Source organism: Salvelinus fontinalis, chromosome 2 (assembly GCF_029448725.1).
Source record: "Salvelinus fontinalis isolate EN_2023a chromosome 2, ASM2944872v1, whole genome shotgun sequence".
In the NCBI taxonomy this organism is placed as follows: Eukaryota; Metazoa; Chordata; class Actinopteri; order Salmoniformes; family Salmonidae; genus Salvelinus; species Salvelinus fontinalis.
This window is the reverse complement of record NC_074666.1, coordinates 7,060,611-7,088,061: the sequence shown is the minus strand read 5'-3', so window position 1 is coordinate 7,088,061 and position 27,451 is coordinate 7,060,611. Positions and strand designations below refer to the sequence as shown.

At 48.2% G+C, this 27,451-nt stretch overlaps 1 protein-coding gene across 3 annotated transcripts in view; it reads left to right on the top strand.

The window, feature by feature from the left end:
- The window catches only part of LOC129810962 (SH2 domain-containing protein 3C-like), a 167,579-nt gene that overhangs the window by 50,197 nt on the left and 89,931 nt on the right, over window positions 1-27,451 (top strand). The window contains exon 1 of one of the 3 annotated variants that reach the window (XM_055862018.1): window positions 17,736-18,196. The exons of 1 other annotated variant lie outside the window; for it this stretch is intronic. In XM_055862018.1, coding sequence (XP_055717993.1) covers window positions 18,077-18,196 — 120 coding nt within the window. In that variant the 5' untranslated portion in view covers window positions 17,736-18,076. Of the gene's footprint in view, window positions 1-17,735; window positions 18,203-27,451 lie in introns of those variants that run through there. One more of the 3 variants, XM_055862009.1, reaches the window with a different exon arrangement.

Below are 27,451 nucleotides of genomic sequence, written 5' to 3'. Positions count from 1 at the left end.
TAGGTGTGGTTAAGGACCAGGCCAGTAGGTAGGTGAGGTTCAGGATCAGGCCAGTAGGTAGGTGAGGATCAGGATCAGGCCAGTAGGTATGTGAGGTTAAGGACCAGGCCAGTAGGTAGGTGAGGTTCAGGATCAGGCCAGTAGGTAGCTGTGGTTCTGAATCAGGCCAGTAGGTAGCTGTGGTTCTGGATCAGGCCAGTAGGTAGCTGAGGTTCTGGATCAGGCCAGTAGGTAGCTGAGGTTCTGGATCAGGCCAGTAGGTAGCTGTGGTTCTGGATCAGGACAGTAGGTAGGTGTGGTTAAGGACCAGGCCAGTAGGTAGGTGTGGTTAAGGACCAGGCCAGTAGGTAGGTGTGGTTAAGGACCAGGCCAGTAGGTAGGTGTGGTTAAGGACCAGGCCAGTAGGTAGGTGCGGTTCAGGATCAGGCCAGTAGGTAGTTGCGGTTCTGGATCAGGCCAGTAGGTAGGTGAAGTTAAGGACCAGGCCAGTAGGTAGCTGTGGTTCTGAATCAGGCCAGTAGGTAGCTGAGGTTCTGGATCAGGCCTGTAGGTAGGTGTGGTTAAGGACCAGGCCAGTAGGTAGGTGTGGTTCTGGATCGGGCCAGTAGGTAGGTGTGGTTAAGGATCAGGCCAGTAGGTAGGTGTGGTTAAGGATCAGGCCAGTAGGTAGGTGTGGTTCTGGATCAGGCCAGTAGGTAGGTGTGGTTAAGGACCAGGCCATTAGGTAGGTGTGGTTAAGGACCAGGCCAGTAGGTAGGTGTGGTTCTGGATCAGGCCAGTAGGTAGGTGTGGTTACGGACCAGGCCAGTAGGTAGGTGAGGTTCAGGACCAGGCCAGTAGGTAGGTGAGGTTCAGGATCAGGCCAGTAGGTAGGTGCGGTTCTGGATCAGGCCAGTAGGTAGGTGAGGTTAAGGACCAGGCCAGTAGGTAGGTGAGGTTCAGGATCAGGCCAGTAGGTAGGTGCGGTTCTGGATCAGGCCAGTAGGTAGGTGAGGTTCGGGATCAGGCCAGTAGGTAGCTGTGGTTCTGGATCAGGCCAGTAGGTAGGTGAGGTTAAGGACCAGGCCAGTAGGTAGGTGAGGTTCGGGATCAGGCCAGTAGGTAGCTGTGGTTCTGGATCAGGCCAGTAGGTAGGTGAGGTTAAGAACCAGGCCAGTAGGTTGCTGTGGTTCTGGAGCAGGCCAGTAGGTAGCGCTGTGGTTCAGGATCAGGCCAGTAGGTAGGTGAGGTTCAGGATCAGGCCAATAGATAGGTGCGGTTCTGGATCAGGCCAGTAGGTAGGTGAGGATAAGGACCAGGCCAGTAGGTAGGTGTGGTTAAGGACCAGGCCAGTAGGTAGGTGTGGTTAAGGACCAGGCCATTAGGTAGGTGTGGTTAAGGACCAGGCCAGTAGGTAGGTGTGGTTCTGGATCAGGCCAGTAGGTAGGTGTGGTTACGGACCAGGCCAGTAGGTAGGTGAGGTTCAGGACCAGGCCAGTAGGTAGGTGAGGTTCAGGATCAGGCCAGTAGGTAGGTGCGGTTCTGGATCAGGCCAGTAGGTAGGTGAGGTTAAGGACCAGGCCAGTAGGTAGGTGAGGTTCAGGATCAGGCCAGTAGGTAGCTGTGGTTCTGGATCAGGCCAGTAGGTAGGTGAGGTTAAGAACCAGGCCAGTAGGTTGCTGTGGTTCTGGAGCAGGCCAGTAGGTAGCGCTGTGGTTCAGGATCAGGCCAGTAGGTAGGTGAGGTTCAGGATCAGGCCAATAGATAGGTGCGGTTCTGGATCAGGCCAGTAGGTAGGTGAGGTCCTGGATCAGGCCAGTAGGTAGCTGTGGTTCTGGATCAGGCCAGTAGGTAGGTGAGGATAAGGACCAGGCCAGTAGGTAGGTGAGGTTCGGGATCAGGCCAGTAGGTAGCTGTGGTTCTGGATCAGGCCAATAGGTAGGTGAGGTTAAGGACCAGGCCAGTAGGTAGCTGTGGTTCTGGAGCAGGCCAGTAGGTAGGTGAGGTTCTGGATCAGGCCAGTAGGTAGGTGAGGTTCAGGATCAGGCCAGTAGGTAGGTGAGGTTCAGGACCAGGCCAGTAGGTAGGTGTGGTTAAGGACCAGGCCAGTAGGTAGGTGTGGTTAAGGACCAGGCCAGTAGGTTGGTGTGGTTCTGGATCAGGCCATTAGGTGTGATTCAGGATCAGGCCAGTAGGTAGGTGAGGTTCAGGACCAGGCAAGTAGGTAGGTGAGGTTCAGGATCAGGCCAGTAGGTAGGTGAGGTTCAGGATCAGGCCAGTAGGTAGGTGAGGTTCAGGACCAGGCCAGTAGGTAGGTGAGGTTCAGGATCAGGCCAGTAGGTAGGTGCGGTTCTGGATCAGGCCAGTAGGTAGGTGAGGTTAAGGACCAGGCCAGTAGGTAGGTGAGGTTCAGGATCAGGCCAGTAGGTAGGTGCGGTTCTGGATCAGGCCAGTAGGTAGGTGAGGTTCGGGATCAGGCCAGTAGGTAGCTGTGGTTCTGGATCAGGCCAGTAGGTAGGTGAGGTTCTGGATCAGGCCATTAGGTGTGATTCAGGATCAGGCCAGTAGGTAGGTGAGGTTCAGGACCAGGCCAGTAGGTAGGTGAGGTTCAGGACCAGGCCAGTAGGTAGGTGAGGTTCAGGATCAGGCCAGTAGGTAGGTGCGGTTCTGGATCAGGCCAGTAGGTAGGTGAGGTTAAGGACCAGGCCAGTAGGTAGGTGAGGTTCAGGATCAGGCCAGTAGGTAGGTGCGGTTCTGGATCAGGCCAGTAGGTAGGTGAGGTTCGGGATCAGGCCAGTAGGTAGCTGTGGTTCTGGATCAGGCCAGTAGGTAGGTGAGGTTAAGGACCAGGCCAGTAGGTAGGTGAGGTTCGGGATCAGGCCAGTAGGTAGCTGTGGTTCTGGATCAGGCCAGTAGGTAGGTGAGGTTAAGAACCAGGCCAGTAGGTTGCTGTGGTTCTAGAGCAGGCCAGTAGGTAGCGCTGTGGTTCAGGATCAGGCCAGTAGGTAGGTGAGGTTCAGGATCAGGCCAATAGATAGGTGCGGTTCTGGATCAGGCCAGTAGGTAGGTGAGGTCCTGGATCAGGCCAGTAGGTAGCTGTGGTTCTGGATCAGGCCAGTAGGTAGGTGAGGATAAGGACCAGGCCAGTAGGTAGGTGAGGTTCGGGATCAGGCCAGTAGGTAGCTGTGGTTCTGGATCAGGCCAATAGGTAGGTGAGGTTAAGGACCAGGCCAGTAGGTAGCTGTGGTTCTGGAGCAGGCCAGTAGGTAGGTGAGGTTCTGGATCAGGCCAGTAGGTAGGTGAGGTTCAGGATCAGGCCAGTAGGTAGGTGAGGTTCAGGACCAGGCCAGTAGGTAGATGTGGTTAAGGACCAGGCCAGTAGGTAGGTGTGGTTAAGGACCAGGCCAGTAGGTTGGTGTGGTTCTGGATCAGGCCATTAGGTGTGATTCAGGATCAGGCCAGTAGGTAGGTGAGGTTCAGGACCAGGCCAGTAGGTAGGTGAGGTTCAGGATCAGGCCAGTAGGTAAGTGAGGTTCAGGATCAGGCCAGTAGGTAAGTGAGGTTAAGGACCAGGCCAGTAGGTAGGTGAGGCTCAGGATCAGGCCAGTAGGTAGGTGAGGTTCAGGATCAGGCCAGTAGGTTAGTGAGGTTAAGGACCAGGCCAGTAGGTAGGTGAGGTTCAGGATCAGGCCAGTAGGTAGGTGAGGTTCAGGACCAGGCCAGTAGGTAGGTGAGGTTAAGGGATCAGGCCAGTAGGTAGGTGAGGTTCAGGATCAGGCCAGTAGGTAGGTGAGGTTCAGGATCAGGACACTAGGTAGGTGAGGTTCAGGATCAGGCCAGTAGGTATCTGTGGTTCAGGATCAGGCCACTGGATAGGTGAGGTTCAGGATCAGGCCAGTAGGTAGGTGTGGTTCAGGATCAGGCCACTAGGTAGCTGAGGTTCTGGATCAGGCCAGTAGGTAGGTGCGGTTCTGGATCAGGCCAGTAGGTAGGTGAGGTTCGGGATCAGGCCAGTAGGTAGCTGTGGTTCTGGATCAGGCCAGTAGGTAGGTGAGGTTCTGGATCAGGCCATTAGGTGTCATTCAGGATCAGGCCAGTAGGTAGGTGAGGTTCAGGACCAGGCCAGTAGGTAGGTGAGGTTCAGGACCAGGCCAGTAGGTAGGTGAGGTTCAGGATCAGGCCAGTAGGTAGGTGCGGTTCTGGATCAGGCCAGTAGGTAGGTGAGGTTAAGGACCAGGCCAGTAGGTAGGTGAGGTTCAGGATCAGGCCAGTAGGTAGGTGCGGTTCTGGATCAGGCCAGTAGGTAGGTGAGGTTCGGGATCAGGCCAGTAGGTAGCTGTGGTTCTGGATCAGGCCAGTAGGTAGGTGAGGTTAAGGACCAGGCCAGTAGGTAGGTGAGGTTCGGGATCAGGCCAGTAGGTAGCTGTGGTTCTGGATCAGGCCAGTAGGTAGGTGAGGTTAAGAACCAGGCCAGTAGGTTGCTGTGGTTCTAGAGCAGGCCAGTAGGTAGCGCTGTGGTTCAGGATCAGGCCAGTAGGTAGGTGAGGTTCAGGATCAGGCCAATAGATAGGTGCGGTTCTGGATCAGGCCAGTAGGTAGGTGAGGTCCTGGATCAGGCCAGTAGGTAGCTGTGGTTCTGGATCAGGCCAGTAGGTAGGTGAGGATAAGGACCAGGCCAGTAGGTAGGTGAGGTTCGGGATCAGGCCAGTAGGTAGCTGTGGTTCTGGATCAGGCCAATAGGTAGGTGAGGTTAAGGACCAGGCCAGTAGGTAGCTGTGGTTCTGGAGCAGGCCAGTAGGTAGGTGAGGTTCTGGATCAGGCCAGTAGGTAGGTGAGGTTCAGGATCAGGCCAGTAGGTAGGTGAGGTTCAGGACCAGGCCAGTAGGTAGGTGTGGTTAAGGACCAGGCCAGTAGGTAGGTGTGGTTAAGGACCAGGCCAGTAGGTTGGTGTGGTTCTGGATCAGGCCATTAGGTGTGATTCAGGATCAGGCCAGTAGGTAGGTGAGGTTCAGGACCAGGCCAGTAGGTAGGTGAGGTTCAGGATCAGGCCAGTAGGTAAGTGAGGTTCAGGATCAGGCCAGTAGGTAAGTGAGGTTAAGGACCAGGCCAGTAGGTAGGTGAGGCTCAGGATCAGGCCAGTAGGTAGGTGAGGTTCAGGATCAGGCCAGTAGGTTAGTGAGGTTAAGGACCAGGCCAGTAGGTAGGTGAGGTTCAGGATCAGGCCAGTAGGTAGGTGAGGTTCAGGACCAGGCCAGTAGGTAGGTGAGGTTAAGGGATCAGGCCAGTAGGTAGGTGAGGTTCAGGATCAGGCCAGTAGGTAGGTGAGGTTCAGGATCAGGACACTAGGTAGGTGAGGTTCAGGATCAGGCCAGTAGGTATCTGTGGTTCAGGATCAGGCCACTGGATAGGTGAGGTTCAGGATCAGGCCAGTAGGTAGGTGTGGTTCAGGATCAGGCCACTAGGTAGCTGAGGTTCTGGATCAGGCCAGTAGGTAGTTGCGGTTCTGGATCAGGCCAGTAGGTAGGTGAGGTTAAGGACCAGGCCAGTAGGTAGCTGTGGTTCTGAATCAGGCCAGTAGGTATCTGAGGTTCTGGATCAGGCCAGTAGGTAGGTGTGGTTAAGGACCAGGCCAGTAGGTAGGTGTGGTTCTGGATCAGGCCAGTAGGTAGGTGTGGTTAAGGACCAGGCCAGTAGGTAGGTGAGGTTCAGGACCAGGCCAGTAGGTAGGTGAGGTTCAGGACCAGGCCAGTAGGTAGGTGAGGTTCAGGACCAGGCCAGTAGGTAGCTGTGGTTCTGGATCAGGCCAATAGGTAGGTGAGGTTAAGGACCAGGCCAGTAGGTAGCTGTGGTTCTGGAGCAGGCCAGTAGGTAGGTGAGGTTCTGGATCAGGCCAGTAGGTAGGTGAGGTTCAGGATCAGGCCAGTAGGTAGGTGAGGTTCAGGACCAGGCCAGTAGGTAGGTGTGGTTAAGGACCAGGCCAGTAGGTAGGTGTGGTTAAGGGCCAGGCCAGTAGGTTGGTGTGGTTCTGGATCAGGCCATTAAGTGTGATTCAGGATCAGGCCAGTAGGTAGGTGAGGTTCAGGACCAGGCAAGTAGGTAGGTGAGGTTCAGGATCAGGCCAGTAGGTAGGTGAGGTTCAGGATCAGGCCAGTAGGTAGGTGAGGTTCAGGACCAGGCCAGTAGGTAGGTGAGGTTCAGGATCAGGCCAGTAGGTAGGTGCGGTTCTGGATCAGGCCAGTAGGTAGGTGAGGTTAAGGACCAGGCCAGTAGGTAGGTGAGGTTCAGGATCAGGCCAGTAGGTAGGTGCGGTTCTGGATCAGGCCAGTAGGTAGGTGAGGTTCGGGATCAGGCCAGTAGGTAGCTGTGGTTCTGGATCAGGCCAGTAGGTAGGTGAGGTTCTGGATCAGGCCATTAGGTGTGATTCAGGATCAGGCCAGTAGGTAGGTGAGGTTCAGGACCAGGCCAGTAGGTAGGTGAGGTTCAGGACCAGGCCAGTAGGTAGGTGAGGTTCAGGATCAGGCCAGTAGGTAGGTGCGGTTCTGGATCAGGCCAGTAGGTAGGTGAGGTTAAGGACCAGGCCAGTAGGTAGGTGAGGTTCAGGATCAGGCCAGTAGGTAGGTGCGGTTCTGGATCAGGCCAGTAGGTAGGTGAGGTTCGGGATCAGGCCAGTAGGTAGCTGTGGTTCTGGATCAGGCCAGTAGGTAGGTGAGGTTAAGGACCAGGCCAGTAGGTAGGTGAGGTTCGGGATCAGGCCAGTAGGTAGCTGTGGTTCTGGATCAGGCCAGTAGGTAGGTGAGGTTAAGAACCAGGCCAGTAGGTTGCTGTGGTTCTAGAGCAGGCCAGTAGGTAGCGCTGTGGTTCAGGATCAGGCCAGTAGGTAGGTGAGGTTCAGGATCAGGCCAATAGATAGGTGCGGTTCTGGATCAGGCCAGTAGGTAGGTGAGGTCCTGGATCAGGCCAGTAGGTAGCTGTGGTTCTGGATCAGGCCAGTAGGTAGGTGAGGATAAGGACCAGGCCAGTAGGTAGGTGAGGTTTGGGATCAGGCCAGTAGGTAGCTGTGGTTCTGGATCAGGCCAATAGGTAGGTGAGGTTAAGGACCAGGCCAGTAGGTAGCTGTGGTTCTGGAGCAGGCCAGTAGGTAGGTGAGGTTCTGGATCAGGCCAGTAGGTAGGTGAGGTTCAGGATCAGGCCAGTAGGTAGGTGAGGTTCAGGACCAGGCCAGTAGGTAGGTGTGGTTAAGGACCAGGCCAGTAGGTAGGTGTGGTTAAGGACCAGGCCAGTAGGTTGGTGTGGTTCTGGATCAGGCCATTAGGTGTGATTCAGGATCAGGCCAGTAGGTAGGTGAGGTTCAGGACCAGGCCAGTAGGTAGGTGAGGTTCAGGATCAGGCCAGTAGGTAAGTGAGGTTCAGGATCAGGCCAGTAGGTAAGTGAGGTTAAGGACCAGGCCAGTAGGTAGGTGAGGCTCAGGATCAGGCCAGTAGGTAGGTGAGGTTCAGGATCAGGCCAGTAGGTTAGTGAGGTTAAGGACCAGGCCAGTAGGTAGGTGAGGTTCAGGATCAGGCCAGTAGGTAGGTGAGGTTCAGGACCAGGCCAGTAGGTAGGTGAGGTTAAGGGATCAGGCCAGTAGGTAGGTGAGGTTCAGGATCAGGCCAGTAGGTAGGTGAGGTTCAGGATCAGGACACTAGGTAGGTGAGGTTCAGGATCAGGCCAGTAGGTATCTGTGGTTCAGGATCAGGCCACTGGATAGGTGAGGTTCAGGATCAGGCCAGTAGGTAGGTGTGGTTCAGGATCAGGCCACTAGGTAGCTGAGGTTCTGGATCAGGCCAGTAGGTAGGTGCGGTTCTGGATCAGGCCAGTAGGTAGGTGAGGTTAAGGACCAGGCCAGTAGGTAGCTGTGGTTCTGAATCAGGCCAGTAGGTATCTGAGGTTCTGGATCAGGCCAGTAGGTAGGTGTGGTTAAGGACCAGGCCAGTAGGTAGGTGTGGTTCTGGATCAGGCCAGTAGGTAGGTGTGGTTAAGGACCAGGCCAGTAGGTAGGTGAGGTTCAGGACCAGGCCAGTAGGTAGGTGAGGTTCAGGATCAGGCCAGTAGGTAGGTGCGGTTCTGGATCAGGCCAGTAGGTTGGTGAGGTTAAGGACCAGGCCAGTAGGTAGGTGAGGTTCAGGATCAGGCCAGTAGGTAGGTGCGGTTCTGGATCAGGCCAGTAGGTAGGTGAGGTTCGGGGTCAGGCCAGTAGGTAGCTGTGGTTCTGGATCAGGCCAGTAGGTAGGTGAGGTTAAGGACCAGGCCAATAGATAGGTGCGGTTCTGGATCAGGCCAGTAGGTAGGTGAGGTCCTGGATCAGGCCAGTAGGTAGCTGTGGTTCTGGATCAGGCCAGTAGGTAGGTGAGGATAAGGACCAGGCCAGTAGGTAGGTGAGGTTCGGGATCAGGCCAGTAGGTAGCTGTGGTTCTGGATCAGGCCAATAGGTAGGTGAGGTTAAGGACCAGGCCAGTAGGTAGCTGTGGTTCTGGAGCAGGCCAGTAGGTAGGTGAGGTTCTGGATCAGGCCAGTAGGTAGGTGAGGTTCAGGATCAGGCCAGTAGGTAAGTGAGGTTCAGGATCAGGCCAGTAGGTAAGTGAGGTTAAGGACCAGGCCAGTAGGTAGGTGAGGCTCAGGATCAGGCCAGTAGGTAGGTGAGGTTCAGGATCAGGCCAGTAGGTTAGTGAGGTTAAGGACCAGGCCAGTAGGTAGGTGAGGTTCAGGATCAGGCCAGTAGGTAGGTGAGGTTCAGGACCAGGCCAGTAGGTAGGTGAGGTTAAGGGATCAGGCCAGTAGGTAGGTGAGGTTCAGGATCAGGCCAGTAGGTAGGTGAGGTTCAGGATCAGGACACTAGGTAGGTGAGGTTCAGGATCAGGCCAGTAGGTATCTGTGGTTCAGGATCAGGCCACTGGATAGGTGAGGTTCAGGATCAGGCCAGTAGGTAGGTGTGGTTCAGGATCAGGCCACTAGGTAGCTGAGGTTCTGGATCAGGCCAGTAGGTAGGTGCGGTTCTGGATCAGGCCAGTAGGTAGGTGAGGTTAAGGACCAGGCCAGTAGGTAGCTGTGGTTCTGAATCAGGCCAGTAGGTATCTGAGGTTCTGGATCAGGCCAGTAGGTAGGTGTGGTTAAGGACCAGGCCAGTAGGTAGGTGTGGTTCTGGATCAGGCCAGTAGGTAGGTGTGGTTAAGGACCAGGCCAGTAGGTAGGTGAGGTTCAGGACCAGGCCAGTAGGTAGGTGAGGTTCAGGATCAGGCCAGTAGGTAGGTGCGGTTCTGGATCAGGCCAGTAGGTTGGTGAGGTTAAGGACCAGGCCAGTAGGTAGGTGAGGTTCAGGATCAGGCCAGTAGGTAGGTGCGGTTCTGGATCAGGCCAGTAGGTAGGTGAGGTTCGGGGTCAGGCCAGTAGGTAGCTGTGGTTCTGGATCAGGCCAGTAGGTAGGTGAGGTTAAGGACCAGGCCAGTAGGTAGGTGAGGTTCGGGATCAGGCCAGTAGGTAGCTGTGGTTCTGGATCAGGCCAGTAGGTAGGTGAGGTTAAGAACCAGGCCAGTGGGTAGCTGTGGTTCTGGAGCAGTCCAGTAGGTAGCTGTGGTTCAGGATCAGGCCAGTAGGTAGGTGAGGTTCAGGATCAGGCCAATAGATAGGTGCGGTTCTGGATCAGGCCAGTAGGTAGGTGAGGTCCTGGATCAGGCCAGTAGGTAGCTGTGGTTCTGGATCAGGCCAGTAGGTAGGTGAGGATAAGGACCAGGCCAGTAGGTAGGTGAGGTTTGGGATCAGGCCAGTAGGTAGCTGTGATTCTGGATCAGGCCAGTAGATAGGTGAGGTTAAGGACCAGGCCAGTAGGTAGCTGTGGTTCTGGAGCAGGCCAGTAGGTAGGTGAGGTTCAGGATCAGGCCAGTAGATAGGTGAGGTTCAGGATCAGGCCAGTAGGTAGGTGAGGTTCAGGACCAGGCCAGTAGGTAGGTGTGGTTAAGGACCAGGCCAGTAGGTAGGTGTGGTTAAGGACCAGGCCAGTAGGTTGGTGTGGTTCTGGATCAGGCCATTAGGTGTGATTCAGGATCAGGCCAGTAGGTAGGTGAGGTTCAGGACCAGGCCAGTAGGTAGGTGAGGTTCAGGATCAGGCCAGTAGGTAGGTGAGGTTAAGGATCAGGCCAGTAGGTAAGTGAGGTTAAGGACCAGGCCAGTAGGTAGGTGAGGTTCAGGATCAGGCCAGTAGGTAGGTGAGGTTCAGGATCAGGCCAGTAGATAGGTGAGGTTAAGGACCAGGCCAGTAGGTAGGTGAGGTTCAGGATCAGGCCAGTAGGTAGGTGAGGTTCAGGATCAGGCCAGTAGGTATCTGTGGTTCAGGATCAGGCCACTAGGTAGGTGAGGTTCAGGATCAGGCCAGTAGGTAGGTGTGGTTCAGGATCAGGCCACTAGGTAGCGGAGGTTCTGGATCAGGCCAGTAGGTAGCTGAGGTTCTGGATCAGGCCAGTAGGTAGCTGAGGTTCTGGATCAGGCCAGTAGCTAGGTGAGGTTCAGGATCAGGCCAGTAGGTAGGTGAGGTTCAGGATCAGGCCATTAGGTAGCTGTGGTTCAGGATCAGGCCATTAGGTGTGATTCAGAATCAGGCCAGTAGGTAGCTGTGGTTCTCGATCAGGCCAGTAGCTAGGTGAGGTTCAGGATCAGGCCATTAGGTGTGATTAAGGATCAGGCCAGTAGGTGGGGGTGTACACCTGGTTTCTGGGGTTCTAACCACAGTAGAAGTTAGAGGGAGAATGTGACCCTGATGTTTTGACACACACACACACACACACACACACACACACACACACACACACACACACACACACACACACACACACACACACACACACACACACACACACACTAAACCTAACTCCGAACCCTAAACCCCTTACCCTGATAAAGCCCTAACCGCTAACCCCTAAGCTTAAAATAGCCTTTGTCCTCATGGGTTCTAGATGGTTCCAGTTCAAACTCCATAGTTTCCCTTTAGTCTTACTGCTGGTGATAAGCCTGCCTGCACTGTCTTTCTGTCTCTGTCTCTGTCTCTCGGTCTCTAGGCAAGGAGCATATTCCTGCTTCACAGATTGAATTAGCCCCCGGGTCTCCATTTTATTGTATTTTTATTTAACCAGGTAGGCCAGTTGAGAACAAGTTCTTTATTTAACCAGGTAGGCCAGTTGAGAAAAAGGTCTTTATTTAACCAGGTAGGCTAGTTGAGAACAAGTTCTTTATTTAACCAGGTAGGCTAGTTGAGAACAAGTTCTATATTTAACCAGGTAGGCCAGTTGAGAACAAGTTCTTTATTTAACCAGGTAGGCTAGTTGAGAACAAGTTCTTTATTTATCCAGGGAGGCCAGTTGAGAACAAGTTCTTTATTTATCCAGGGAGGCCAGTTGAGAACAAGTTCTATATTTAACCAGGTAGGATAGTTGAGAACACGTTCTTTATTTAACCAGGTAGGCCAGTTGAGAACAAGTTCTTTATTTAACCAGGTAGGCTAGTTGAGAACAAGTTCTTTATTTAACCAGGTAGGCTAGTTGAGAACAAGTTCTATATTTAACCAGGTAGGATAGTTGAGAACAAGTTCTTTATTTAACCAGGTAGGCCAGTTGAGAACAAGTTCTTTATTTAACCAGGTAGGCTAGTTGAGAACAAGTTCTTTATTTAACCGGGTAGGCTAGGTGAGAACAAGTTCTTTATTTAACCAGGTAGGCTAGTTGAGAACAAGTTCTTTATTTAACCAGGTGGGCCAGTTGAGAACAAGTTCTATATTTAACCAGGTAGGCCAGTTGAGAACAAGTTATTTATTTAACTAGGTAGGCTAATTGAGAACAAGTTCTTTATTTAACCAGGTAGGCCAGTTGAGAACAAGTTCTTTATTTAACCAGGTAGGCCAGTTGAGAACAAGTTCTTTATTTAACCAGGTAGGCTAGTTGAGAACAAGTTCTATATTTAACAAGGTAGGCCAGTTGAGAACAAGTTCTCATTTACAACTGCAACCTGGCAGTGCGACAAAAACAACAACACAGAGTTATTGATCTGAGGGAGTTTAAATTGACTGGGCTGGACTTGCTAACATGCCTCTTATAGTATTAGGTTTCCTCCACTTACCACACTGCTACTGTACACTACACAGTACTGAGCCAGGAAGAACAGACTGAGCCCAGTGAAGAACAGACTGAGCCCATTAAAATGATCCAAATACAAACACACAATCGTGAAGAAGGCTTGACAGTGCCTCTTTCCCCTCAGATGGTGTGAAAAGAAGGCCCGGAAAATCGTTAGACCCCAACCACCCAAGTCATAGACTATTTTCTCTACTGCCGTACGGCAAGAGGTACCGGTGAATCAAGTCTGACACCAGCAGGCTCTTGTACAACTTCTATCCCCAAGCAATACGACTGATAAATAGCTCACAAAATAGCTACAAAGACTGAGTTTACCTTGTATCTCTATTGACCTTTATTTCAATATTTGCACTGTCTCTTTGCACACTCACAGGGCCCTACACACAATCACACACACTGTCTCTTTGCACACTCACAGGGTCCTACACACAATCACACACACTGTCACTTGCACACTCGCACACACAAACAGTCACTCCATCATTTGCTCACTCACACATAATATGCACATACAATTATACTGACTCTACACACCCACTCACATACAATCATCATGTACTGTGCACCGCTGCTACTCTGTTTATCTTACATCCTGTTGCCTAGTTACCTTACCCCTATACAAGTCGGAAGTTTACGTACACCTTAGCCTAATACATTTAAACTCAGTTTTTCACAATTCCTGACATTTAATCCTCGTAAAAGTTCCCTGTCTTAGGTCAGTTAGGATCACCAATTTATTTTAAGAATGTGAAATGTCAAAATAATAGTAGAGAGAATGATTTATTTCAGCTTTTATTTCTTTCATCACATTCCCAGTGGGTCAGAAGTTTACATACACTCAATAAGTATTTGGTAACATTGCTTTTAAATTGTTTAACTTGGGTCAAATGTTTCGGGTAGCCTTCCACAAGCTTCCCACAATAAGTTGGGTGAATTTTGGCCCACTCCTCCTGACAGAGCTGGTGTAACTGAGTCAGGTTTGTAGGCCTCCTTGCTCGCACACGCTTTTTCAGTTCTGCCCACACATTTTCTATAGGATTGAGGTCAGGGCATTGTGATGGCCACTCCAATACCTTGACTTTGTTGTCCTTAAGCCATTTTGCCACACCTTTGGAAGTATGCTTGGGGTCATTGTCCATTTGGAAGACCCATTTGCGACCAAGCTTTAACTTCCTGACTGATGTCTTAAGATGTTGTTTCAATATATCCACATAATTTTCAATCCTCATGATGCCATCTATTTTGTGAAGTGCACCAGTTCCTCCTGTAGCAAAGTACCCCCACAACATGATGCTGCCACACCCATGCTTCACAGTTGGGACGGTGTTCTTTGGCTTGCAATCCTCCCTCTTTTTCCTCCAACCATGACGATGGTCATTATGGCCGACAGTTCTATTTTGTTTCATCAGACCAGAGGATATTTCTCCAAAAAGTACGATCTTTGTCCCCATGTGCAGTTGCAAACCTTAGTCTGGCTTTTTTATGGCGGTTCTGGAGCAGTGGCTTGTTCATGGCTGAGCAGCCTTTCAGGTTATGTCAATATAGGACTCGTTTTACTGTGGATATAGATACTTTTGTACCTGTTTCCTCCAGCATCTTCACAAGGTCATTTTCTGTTGTTCTGGGATTGATTTGCACTTTTCGCACTATAGTACGTTCATCTCTAGGAAACAGAATGCGTCTCCTTCCTGAGCGGTATGACGGCTGCATGGTCCCATGGTGTTTATACTTGCGTACTATTGTTTGTACAGATAAATGTCTAGCAAAAATCAAGCCATGAGGCCGAAGGAATTGTCCATATAGCTCAGAGACAGGATTGTGTTGAGGCACAGATCTGGGGAAGGGTACCAAAACATTGCTGCATCATTGAAGGTACCCAAGAACACAGTGGCCTCCATCATTCTTAAATGGAAGAAGTTTGGAACCACCAAGACTCTTCCTAGAGCTGGCCGCCCGGCCAAACTGAGCAATCGGGGGAGAAGCCAAGAACCCGATGGTCACTCTCACAGAGCTCCAGAGTTCTTCTGTGGAGATGGGAGAACCTTCCAGAAGGAGAACCATCTCTGCAGCACTCCACCAATCTGGCCTTTATGGTAGAGTTACCAGACGGAAGCCACTCCTCAGTAAAAGGCACATAACAGCCCACTTGGACTTTTCCAAAAGGTGCCTAAAGACTCTCAGACCATGAGAAACAAGATTCTCTGGTCTGATGAAAACAAGATTAAACTCTTTGGCCTGAATGCCTAGTTAGGGTGTAGGGGGGTAGGGGGTAGTGAGGGGTAGGGGTAGGGAAGTACTGGGGTAGTTAGGTGGTAGACCCGTCAATGCAAAGGTTCTGAATACTTATGTAAATAATGTATTTCTGTTTTTAAATTTTAAATTTAAAAAAACTGTTTTTGCTTTGTCATTATGGGGTATTGTGTGTATATTATACTTTATTTCATCAATTTTAGAACAACCCTGTAACGTAACAAAATGTGTAAAAGGTCAATGGGTCTGAATACTTTCTGAAGGCACTGTATACAAGCACAACAACATATACCTGCAAACACTCACACATAAACAGAAATATTTTTATCCAATTTACCATTCTGAACAAAAAAGTTGAGATGTATGCATGTGTAAATGAGATTAGAAATGTGTTTGTGAGTGCGTTCTTCACCCCCTCTTGTCACCATGCAATTCCTTTCAACTAAAAATAAAGGACAGATTCCTTTGAGAAAGTGCTGAAACTAAAGAGGCACAACTCCCTCCTCTCTCTTTCTCTCTCTCAATTCAATTCAATGGGTTTATTGGCATGGGGAACATATGTCTACACTGTCAAAGCAAGTGAACTCAATAATGAACTAAAGTGAAATAAACATTCAAAAACAGTAAACATTACACTCACAAACATTTCAGAGGAATAGAGACATTGTTGTAACGATGTGCAAATATTTAAAGTACAAAAGGGAAGATAAATAAACATACATTTGTGTTGTATTTACAATGGTGTTTGTTCTTCACTGGTTGCTTTTTTCTTGTGGCAACAGGTCACAAATCTTGCTGTTGTGATGGCACACTGTGATATTTCACCCAATAGATATGCAAGGTTATCAAAATTGGATTTGTTTTCAAATTCTTTGTGAGTCTGTGTAATCTGAGGGAAATATGTGACCGACCGCCTCGATTCGGTTTTATGTAGCACAATTTGAAATTGTGTTTATTTTTAATTTTTACATTGGATAAAAGTAGAGACTCAGGGGTAGATAAGGATATATCATACACTGCAGTTGAAGAACAATGGGAAAGTAATTCTGCTTTGAAAGTTGATAAACTTGTAACCCCACTTTTGAGAAAATGGCACTTGAATGTTTTGGTACACCTACTGTAGAGCTCTTCTTTGTCTACACCCCTCGTTCACACCCTCTTAAGCCCTAGCCCCACCCATCTCTTTAAGGATTCACATGTGAGGCCATTTGCTAAACAGAGTGATTAATGTAGTAAACAGACAAATATTTCAAGACTAAAAGTGGTGAAAGTAGTAGCCTACAATAAGGAAAAGTCCAGTTAAAAATACACTTTATCCAGTCCTTGGCCTATATCCAAATCTGACTTTGGTGCAGGTCATGTTGTTCTTCACATTACCATCTCTGGTAAACATACACTATATCATATAAAATCAATGTTTATTTGTCACATGCACAGGATACAGAAGGTGTAAACAGTACAGTGAAATGGTTACTTGCATAGTAGCAATATCAAAAACACATAATACAAATATTTTATAATTATTAGATGACGCTTACCTGACGCACTTGTCTAAATTGATGGGTCATGTGAAGGAAATGCTATAACCACTCCCCAGCTACATCTAGCTAGGTGGATGGGTCACTATTGTCAAGACATGAACACATGTTTATGAAATACAATAGATGGCCGTAATCACCCACAGAGACACCTGGCTAACTTGATGGGTCATGTAATCATCTGTGTTGCTTAGACATATAGCTAGCTAAACAATGAGCTGGCATAATCCCAACTCATACTACTACCAACCAATACCAACTTTGGCAAGGATATAGTATGAATCTGAAGATAGCTAAAGCTAACCAACCAGGTTAAATGTTAGCTAGCTAACATTAAGCTATAGCTAAGAATGCAAATTGATTTCTGATTCTAATAATATTACTACACAGAGCATACACCTAACGTTAGCTAGCGAGCCAGCAAGCTAACGTTCACTAGCTAGCTAACAGTATGCTTTAACTTGCAATGAAAACAACTTTCTGAGTAAATTAGACATGTGTAATATCTGAAAATGTAGCAAGACTCTTTCCCATATACATGGATGAATGCTTCAGGCCGACTGGAAATATTTAAGTCCATTTTGTTTGGCCAGCGTGTCAAGTCACTCCGGTTCGCACTGACTGTGGCTTTTACAGAAAGTAGCAAATCACTTTTTCCAACTGATCTGTCGATAGCACCTGCTAAATTCAGGGCATCAATGTTGTTGAGAGAAGTTGCAAAACCTTTATTGTTCTCGATGGCTAACGCTATATATTTCAATAACGGCGCGGTAGAAAGGACTGTCAACACATACTGAGCAGCTCATGTTATAAACATAACCATGCTACATGGCAGACCAATCCAAACTCATCTCCCTGCATGTCCAGCCCATCCATTATCTCAGCCAGTTTCCGTGGCTGAACCAACTAGACTTGTAATTTAACAGTTTTATTTGTATTTACAGATGGAATACAAGTTTGTTATTAAGGCACATGAAAGTTCACATATTCCAGAAGGCATTTCTGCCAAAAAACACATTTTGATAAAAATTTAAAAAAAGTTTACGTTCAAATGCCTCTCCTGTGAAGTAGTGACGTGCGACATACGCCTAGTTTCCTGAAACGAGTCACATATGTGTCTTTAATGTGTGTCATACATTTGACAGGAGGTTAGGAAGTGCATCTCAGTTTCCACCTCATTTTGTGAGCAGTGAGCACATAGCCTGCATTCTCTTGAGAGCCAGGTCTGCCTACGGCGGCCTCTCTCAATAGCAAGGCAATGCTCACTGAGTTTGTACATAGTAAAAACTTTCCTTAATTTTGGGTCAGTCACAGTGGTCAGGTATTCTGCCACTGTGCACTCTCTGTTTAGGGCCAAATAACATTCTAGTTTGCTCTCTTTTTTGGGAAATTCTTTCCAATGTGTCAAGTAATTCTCTTTTTGTTTTCTCATGATTTGGTTGGGTCTAATTGTGATGCTGTCCTGGGTCTCTGTAGGGCCTGTTTGTTTTTGTGAACACAAACAGACCCCACTCTCTCGCTCTCTCTCCCCCCTCTCTCTCTCTCTCTCTCTCTCTCTCTCTCTCTCTCTCTCTCTCTCTCTCTCTCTCTCTCTCACTCTCTCCCCTCTCTCTCACTCTCATTGTGTTATCTCTTTCGCTCTCTCTCTCTGTCTCTTTCTCTCTCTCTCTGTGGTCATGAAGGAGGAGGGGATGGGTGGGGTCTGCCTTGCCTCTGCCAGTGCCTGCAAGCATTTCTCCCTCTCCCTCCTCCCTCTCCCTCATCCCTCTCTCCCCCCACCCACTCCTTTCATCAGAAACGGATGAGGTAATCCCTGCCAGCGCTCGTGAAGCACAGTGAGAGTGTGAACGAGAGAGAGCGAGAGAGAGATATGACAGTAGCAGCAAAGTGCAAGGGGATAGGGCCCTGATCAGCAGTAGCAGTAGTTCCAGCAGTAGCAGTAGTTCCAGCAGTAGTACCAGCAGTAGCAATAGTACCAGCAGTAGCAGCTGTAGTGTTAGCTAGCGTTAGTAACGTAGGGTAGCGTAGCTGCCACACAGTGTTAGTGAGATGAGCTGCTGCCAGGGCTGCTAGCCTGCAGAGGAGCGGAGTGCTGCCTGCCTGCTGTGGGACAGTGACAGAGAGGAGAGCTGGTGCTGGGGACCTCAGGGTGAATGGAGCTGAGCTGTGAGGACAGGACAGGAGAGGAGAAAGGAATCATGACGGAGCGCTGTAGCCTATGGAGCACCCTGTCGGCAGCTGCCTGCTGTTTCTACAGAGGCTCCTTCATGCAGGTGCAGGTGAGGGTGGATGTGTGTGTGTGTGAGTGTGCGTGTGCGTGTGTGTGTGTTTGAGAAATCGAAGAGCAAGACAGAGGTGATTAGAATTATGTTTTTGTTAGAGTTTGCTTTTGAAAGAACAGAATCTGTATTTTGGCTTTTGAATTCCTGGACATTTCTGTTAGTGGTTTTATGTCTGTGTAAATGGGTGTGTTGGAGTGTGTTCATTCCCGTGTTGGCCAGCAGCTAGCTGGTGATACTGGGAGGATGATCTACTCGTCGGCTTTAGGAGCCTCGGCAACATGAGCTGATTCCTGAGAGATAACATAAGGATGTTTTGTTGGTACATTGTGTCCAGACACTCTATTGTAGCATTAGAGCATCACAGGAGAGATTAGCATGGAGATGGATTACACTATATCACCACTGAAAGTCTTTGGATACGATAGTAAGAAATCTTACAGTAGTATGCATAGCCGTGGGAAGATGTTTGGAGGTGTGGGTACTGCGATTTGGCCCGCGCTACAGACGGCTGTATCGGCCCACTAATACAGGACTGGTAAAGGCCCAGTGCACAACTTCCTGGAATTTTTATTTTACAAATGTATTCATATTTTTCATGGGGTACTGCAGCACCCTCAACACCTCTACTTCTCACAGCTATGGTACTATGTTATTACTGAAAGTGTTTGGATATGATTCTGTAGTAAGGACACAGTAATGTAGTATGTTGTTTCTGAAAGTGATAGTAAGGAACCTCAGTGTAGGACTTATGTTGCTAATCACTGCTCTGTACCGAAGCATCTACTCTCTGCGCTTTGCCACGTCTGCTGGAGACAGGATCTATTAGTGTTTATAGTTGTGGTGGTAAAATAAAATATGACCCTGATGTGTGTGCGTGCCTGTGTGTAACCTTGGAGAGATGGGAGAATGGGAGCATGTACTGTGACGAGAAGTGGCTACCAGCGTCAGCCACTTTCCTCTTATAGATGGTCCCAATAACATCTTCTGTCTGTTGAGTGGTGTCGCCTGTGTTTACATCACCTGATCTCAGACCAGCACAGGAAGAGAGAGACCCACACTGTTAGTGAGAGAGTTTCCGTTTGACAGACCTCAGTAGCGGGGTTATACTGAAGCATTTGACTGACTACTTAAACACATCAGTTCAGACCACCATTAGGATGTTTTCAATTTCCAGCTGATATCGTGCTTTAGACAACCATCGCAGAGCTTACTACTGATCCTATGCTCTGTGAGTCTAGACTGATATTGTGCTTTAGACAACCATCGCAGAGCTTACTACTGATCCTATGCTCTGTGAGTCTAGACTGATGTTGTGCTTTAGACAGCCATCGCAGAGCTTACTACTGATCCTATGCTCTGTGAGTCTAGACTGATGTTGTGCTTTAGACAGCCATCGCAGAGCTTACTACTGATCCTATGCTCTGTGAGTCTAGACTGATATTGTGCTTTAGACAGCCATCGCAGAGCTTACTACTGATCCTATGCTCTGTGAGTCTAGACTGATATTGTGCTTTAGACAGCCATCGCAGAGCTTACTACTGATCCTATGCTCTGTGAGTCTAGACTGATGTTGTGCTTTAGACAGCCATCGCAGAGCTTACTACTGATCCTATGCTCTGTGAGTCTAGACTGATATTGTGCTTTAGACAGCCATCGCAGAGCTTACTACTGATCCTATGCTCTGTGAGTCTAGACTGATATTGTGGGAGTGCTGTGTGCTGGCAGTGCTGCCATTGTGTCTCTGTTAAGGCCACTATACCACCTCTCCCAGTCTGCCTCTAAGTGGGCCATTGTAATGCTACATACAGCCCTGTTTGTTCACAGACCAGATCAACGCTTGAACCCCCAAATCCTCCCATCTGCCCCTTTCTCCCCTCCCTCAGCATGCACTTTGCACTTTTATTGTTTTTCCCCCTGATTTTAATCCCCCCTTTCTGTGTCTGCCAGCCAGCCTGCCAGGCTAACCTCAACCAGCCAGGCTAACCTCAACCAGCCAGGCTAACCCCAACCAGCCAGGCTAACCCCAACCAGCCAGGCTAACCTCAACCAGCCAGGCTAACCCCAACCAGCCAGGCTAACCCCAACCAGCCAGGCTAACCCCAACCAGCCCGGCTAACCCCAACCAGCCCGGGCTAACCCCAACCAGCCCGGGCTAACCCCAACCAGCCAGGCTAACCTCAACCAGCCAGGCTAACCTCAACCAGCCAGGCTAACCTCAACCAGCCAGGCTAACCCCAACCAGCCAGGCTAACCCCAACCAGCCAGGCTAACCCCAACCAGCCAGGCTAACCCCAACCAGCCAGGCTAACCTCAACCAGCCAGGCTAACCCCAACCAGCCAGGCTAACCCCAACCAGCCCGGGCTAACCCCAACCAGCCCGGGCTAACCCCAACCAGCCAGGCTAACCCCAACCAGCCAGGCTAACCCCAACCAGCCAGGCTAACCTCAACCAGCCAGGCTAACCCCAACCAGCCAGGCTAACCCCAACCAGCCAGGCTAACCCCAACCAGCCCGGCTAACCCCAACCAGCCCGGGCTAACCCCAACCAGCCCGGGCTAACCCCAACCAGCCAGGCTAACCCCAACCAGCCCGGGCTAACCCCAACCAGCCAGGCTAACCCCAACCAGCCAGGCTAACCCCAACCAGCCAGGCTAACCCCAACCAGCCCGGGCTAACCCCAACCAGCCAGGCTAAACCCAACCAGCCCTGTCAGCCTCTGTCACCCCCAGTGACTCAGCTGGGATACTGTTTGTGTTCCTGCCAGCCTCTCTGTCAACCCCATACCCCCCTTGCTTGGCCCTGTTGTCCCCAACCAGTGGAGGCTGGTGTCACTTTAAATCGGTGGAACAGGCTCATTTTAATGACTGGAATGAATGGAATTATATCAAACACATGTCCTCCGACTGGGGCACCAGGGGCCACAACAGCCACCAATTCTCCACCAGCTATAGTGGGGCTCTCTCTCTCCCTCCACATACTGTAGTCCATGAACAGTGTTCAGCCCCACCCGTGTAACATATCAGAAGCTGTGGAACTGATACTGCTGCATTACGACGTTAGCTAGCATTATCCCCGCGCCACCCGTAGCCAATTGGAATGTTTAAGTATTGAAACATGCGACCCTCTGTGTAACCCCCCCCTACTTCACTCTTCTCGTGTCTCGTCTTGGCGCTTCTTCTCCTCGTCTCCCGAGTCCCTTTCACAGCAAATCCTCTTTGTAGCTCCTGCCTCGCCCGCCTGTCACTCGAGGTGAGGGGCTAAGCTGCGAGGGGCTAAGCGAGCGTTTTAACCTCAAGTTCAAGAGAAAAACAGCCTGTTACTTAGAGAAAGAAAGTGTATTTTAAGTTGTTTTTTTGTTGAACCTTTATTTAACTAGGCAAGTCAGTTAAGAACAAATTTGATTTACAATGACGGCCTACCCCGGCCAAACCCTAACCTGGACGATGCTGGGCCAATTGTGCGCTGTCCTATGGGAGCCCCAATCACGGCTGGATGTGATTCAGCCTGGATTTGAACCAGGGACTGTAGTTATGCCTCTTGCACTGAGATGCAATGCCTTAGCCTGCTGCGCCACTTGGGAGACAAATTATTCTCACACTGGGATGTTTTCACTAGTTATGAGACATGTTGACTCTGTTGTTTATTCTTCCTGTTGCTCCAAACCATTAGCTTTGTAGCGCCTTATTCCAAACCCCCTTCCTCAAAGCCACTGCATTGTAGCCTGGTTTCTGCTCTCACAATTCCAGAAGGAGTTGGCTAGAGAGCAGAAACAGACTAACACCCAGGCTTACTGCTTGGAGCTGGAGCTAGATGCAGGGAAGAGGGGAAGCAGTGAAGCGCCAGGGATTCTGAATGATTGGAATGGTGGGGAATGGTAGAGAGGCTAAGATCTAAAGATGTAACAGGAAAACAGCTGTAACAGGGAGATAGACAGCTGTAACAGGGAGATAGACAGCTGTAACAGGGAGATAGACACCTGTAACAGGGAGATAGACAGCTGTAACAGGGAGATAGACAGCTGTAACAGGGAGATAGACAGCTGTAACAGGGAGATAGACAGCTGTAACAGGGAGGATAGACCGATGTAACGAGGAGATAGACCGATGTAACAGTAACGGGGAGATAGACAGCTGTAACAGTAACATAGACCGCTGTAACGGGAGATAGACAGCTGTAACAGTAACATAGACAGCTGTAACAGTAACATAGACAGCTGTAACAGGGAGAGAGACAGCTGTAACAGTAACAGGGAGATAGACAGCTGTAACAGGGAGATAGACAGCTGTAACAGGGAGATAGACAGCTGTAACAGTAACAGGGAGAGAGACAGCTGTAACAGTAACATAGACAGCTGTAACAGTAACATAGACAGCTGTAACAGTAACATAGACCGCTGTAACAGGGAGATAGACAGCTGTAACAGTAACATAGACAGCTGTAACAGTAACATAGACCGCTGTAACAGTAACATAGACCGCTGTAACAGCAACATAGACAGCTGTAACAGTAACATAGACAGCTGTAACGGGGAGAGAGACAGCTGTAACAGTAACATAGACAGCTGTAACAGTAACATAGACAGCTGTAACAGTAACATAGACTGCTGTAACAGTAACATAGACAGCTGTGACAGTAACATAGACAGCTGTAACGGGGAGAGAGACAGCTGTAACAGTAACATAGACAGCTGTAACAGTAACATAGACAGCTGTAACAATAACATAGACAGCTGTAACAGTAACATAGACAGCTGTAACAGTAACATAGACAGCTATAACAGTAACATAGACAGCTGTAACAGTAACATAGACAGCTGTAACAGGGAGAGATACAGCTGTAACAGTAACATAGACAGCTGTAACAGGGAGAGAGACAGCTGTAACAGTAACAGGGAGATAGACAGCTGTAACAGTAGCATAGACAGCTGTAACAGTAACATAGACAGCTGTAACAGTAACATAGACAGCTGTAACAGTAACATAGACAGCTGTAACAGTAACATAGACAGCTGTAACAGTAACATAGACAGCTGTAACAGTAACATAGACAGCTGTAACGGTGAGATAGACAGCTGTAACAGTAACATAGACAGCTGTAACAGTAACATAGACAGCTGTAACAGTAACATAGACAGCTGTGACAGGGAGAGAGACAGCTGTAACAGTAACAGGGAGATAGACAGCTGTAACAGGGAGATAGACAGCTGTAACAGGGAGATAGACAGCTGTAACAGTAACAGGGAGAGAGACAGCTGTAACAGTAACAGGGAGATAGACAGCTGTAACAGGGAGATAGACAGCTGTAACAGTAACATAGACAGCTGTAACAGTAACATAGACAGCTGTAACAGTAACATAGACAGCTGTAACAGTAACATAGACAGCTGTAACGGGGAGAGAGACAGCTGTAACAGTAACATAGACAGCTGTAACAGTAACATAGACTGCTGTAACAGTAACATAGACAGCTGTAACAGTAACATAGACAGCTGTAACAGTAACATAGACAGCTATAACAGTAACATAGACAGCTGTAACAGTAACATAGACAGCTGTAACAGTAACATAGACAGCTGTAACGGTGAGATAGACAACTGTAACAGTAACATAGACAGCTATAACAGTAACATAGACAGCTGTAACAGTAACATAGACAGCTGTAACAGTAACATAGACAGCTGTAACAGTAACATAGACAGCTGTAACAGTAACATAGACAGCTGTAACAGTAACATAGACAGCTGTAACAGGGAGAGAGACAGCTGTAACAGTAACATAGACAGCTGTAACAGGGAGAGAGACAGCTGTAACAGTAACATAGACAGCTGTAACAGGGAGAGAGACAGCTGTAACAGTAAAATAGACAGCTATAACAGTAACATAGACAGCTGTAACAGTAACATAGACAGCTGTAACAGTAACATAGACAGCTGTAACAGTAACATAGACAGCTGTAACGGGGAGAGAGACAGCTGTAACGGGGAGAGAGACAGCTGTAACGGGGAGAGAGACAGCTGTAACAGTAACATAGACAGCTGTAACAGTAACATAGACAGCTGTAACAGTAACATAGACAGCTGTAACAGTAACATAGACAGCTGTAACAGTAACAGTAACATAGACAGCTGTAACAGTAACATAGACAGCTGTAACAGTAACGTAGACAGCTGTAACAGTAACATAGACAGCTGTAACAGTAACATAGACAGCTGTAACAGTGAGATAGACAGCTGTAACAGTAACATAGACAGCTATAACAGTAACATAGACAGCTGTAACAGTAACATAGACAGCTGTAACAGTAACATAGACAGCTGTAACAGTAACATAGACAGCTGTAACAGTAACATAGACAGCTGTAACGGGGAGAGAGACAGCTGTAACAGTAACATAGACAGCTGTAACAGTAACATAGACTGCTGTAACAGTAACATAGACAGCTGTAACAGTAACATAGACAGCTGTAACAGTAACATAGACAGCTATAACAGTAACATAGACAGCTGTAACAGTAACATAGACAGCTGTAACAGTAACATAGACAGCTGTAACAGTAACATAGACAGCTGTAACAGTAACATAGACAGCTGTAACAGGGAGAGAGACAGCTGTAACAGTAACATAGACAGCTGTAACAGGGAGAGAGACAGCTGTAACAGTAACATAGACAGCTGTAACAGGGAGAGAGACAGCTGTAACAGTAAAATAGACAGCTATAACAGTAACATAGACAGCTGTAACAGTAACATAGACAGCTGTAACAGTAACATAGACAGCTGTAACAGTAACATAGACAGCTGTAACGGGGAGAGAGACAGCTGTAACGGGGAGAGAGACAGCTGTAACGGGGAGAGAGACAGCTGTAACAGTAACATAGACAGCTGTAACAGTAACATAGACAGCTGTAACAGTAACATAGACAGCTGTAACAGTAACATAGACAGCTGTAACAGTAACAGTAACATAGACAGCTGTAACAGTAACATAGACAGCTGTAACAGTAACGTAGACAGCTGTAACAGTAACATAGACAGCTGTAACAGTAACATAGACAGCTGTAACAGTGAGATAGACAGCTGTAACAGTAACATAGACAGCTATAACAGTAACATAGACAGCTGTAACAGTAACATAGACAGCTGTAACAGTAACATAGACAGCTGTAACAGTAACATAGACAGCTGTAACAGTAACATAGACAGCTGTAACGGGGAGAGAGACAGCTGTAACAGTAACATAGACAGCTGTAACAGTAACATAGACTGCTGTAACAGTAACATAGACAGCTGTAACAGTAACATAGACAGCTGTAACAGTAACATAGACAGCTATAACAGTAACATAGACAGCTGTAACAGTAACATAGACAGCTGTAACAGTAACATAGACAGCTGTAACAGTAACATAGACAGCTGTAACAGGGAGAGAGACAGCTGTAACAGTAACATAGACAGCTGTAACAGGGAGAGAGACAGCTGTAACAGTAACATAGACAGCTGTAACAGGGAGAGAGACAGCTGTAACAGTAAAATAGACAGCTATAACAGTAACATAGACAGCTGTAACAGTAACATAGACAGCTGTAACAGTAACATAGACAGCTGTAACAGTAACATAGACAGCTGTAACGGGGAGAGAGACAGCTGTAACGGGGAGAGAGACAGCTGTAACGGGGAGAGAGACAGCTGTAACAGTAACATAGACAGCTGTAACAGTAACATAGACAGCTGTAACAGTAACATAGACAGCTGTAACAGTAACATAGACAGCTGTAACAGTAACAGTAACATAGACAGCTGTAACAGTAACATAGACAGCTGTAACAGTAACGTAGACAGCTGTAACAGTAACATAGACAGCTGTAACAGTAACATAGACAGCTGTAACAGTGAGATAGACAGCTGTAACAGTAACATAGACAGCTATAACAGTAACATAGACAGCTGTAACAGTAACATAGACAGCTGTAACAGTAACATAGACAGCTGTAACAGTAACATAGACAGCTGTAACAGTAACATAGACAGCTGTAACAGGGAGAGAGACAGCTGTAACAGTAACATAGACAGCTGTAACAGGGAGAGAGACAGCTGTAACAGTAACATAGACAGCTGTAACAGTAACATAGACAGCTGTAACAGTAACATAGACAGCTGTAACAGTAACATAGACAGCTGTAACAGTAACATAGACAGCTGTAACAGGGAGAGAGACAGCTGTAACAGTAACATAGACAGCTGTAACAGTAACATAGACAGCTGTAACGGGGAGAGAGACAGCTGTAACGGGGAGAGAGACAGCTGTAACAGTAACATAGACAGCTGTAACAGTAACATAGACAGCTGTAACAGTAACATAGACAGCTGTAACAGTAACATAGACAGCTGTAACAGTAACAGTAACATAGACAGCTGTAACAGTAACATAGACAGCTGTAACAGTAACATAGACAGCTGTAACAGTAACATAGACAGCTGTAACAGTAACATAGACAGCTGTAACAGTAACATAGACTGCTGTAACAGTAACATAGACAGCTGTAACAGTAACATAGACAGCTGTAACAGTAACATAGACAGCTGTAACAGTAACATAGACAGCTGTAACAGTAACATAGACAGCTGTAACAGTAACAGTAACATAGACAGCTGTAACAGTAACATAGACAGCTGTAACAGTAACATAGACAGCTGTAACAGTAACATAGACAGCTGTAACAGTAACAGTAACATAGACAGCTGTAACAGTAACATAGACAGCTATAACAGTAACATAGACAGCTGTAACAGTAACATAGACAGCTGTAACAGTAACATAGACAGCTGTAACAGTAACATAGACAGCTGTAACAGTAACATAGACAGCTGTAACAGTAACAGTAACATAGACAGCTGTAACAGTAACATAGACAGCTGTAACAGTAACAGTAACATAGACAGCTGTAACAGTAACATAGACAGCTGTAACGGGGAGAGTAGTGCATGCATTGACAGACAGACTGCCAACGGTCACACTACTCCCACTGACTGCTCTACCTTGGTGCCATACAGAGATCAGTTTAAAAAAACATATTTAGTCATTTTATCAGAGGATTTACAATAGTGAGTGCATACATTTTCTACTGGTCCCCTGTGGGAATCAAACCCACAACCCTGGTGTTTGGAGTGCCATGCTCTACCAACTAAGCCACACAGGACCTACAGGACCACATGGACTCCTTGACACCTCTTGGCAGCTGCATGGTTCC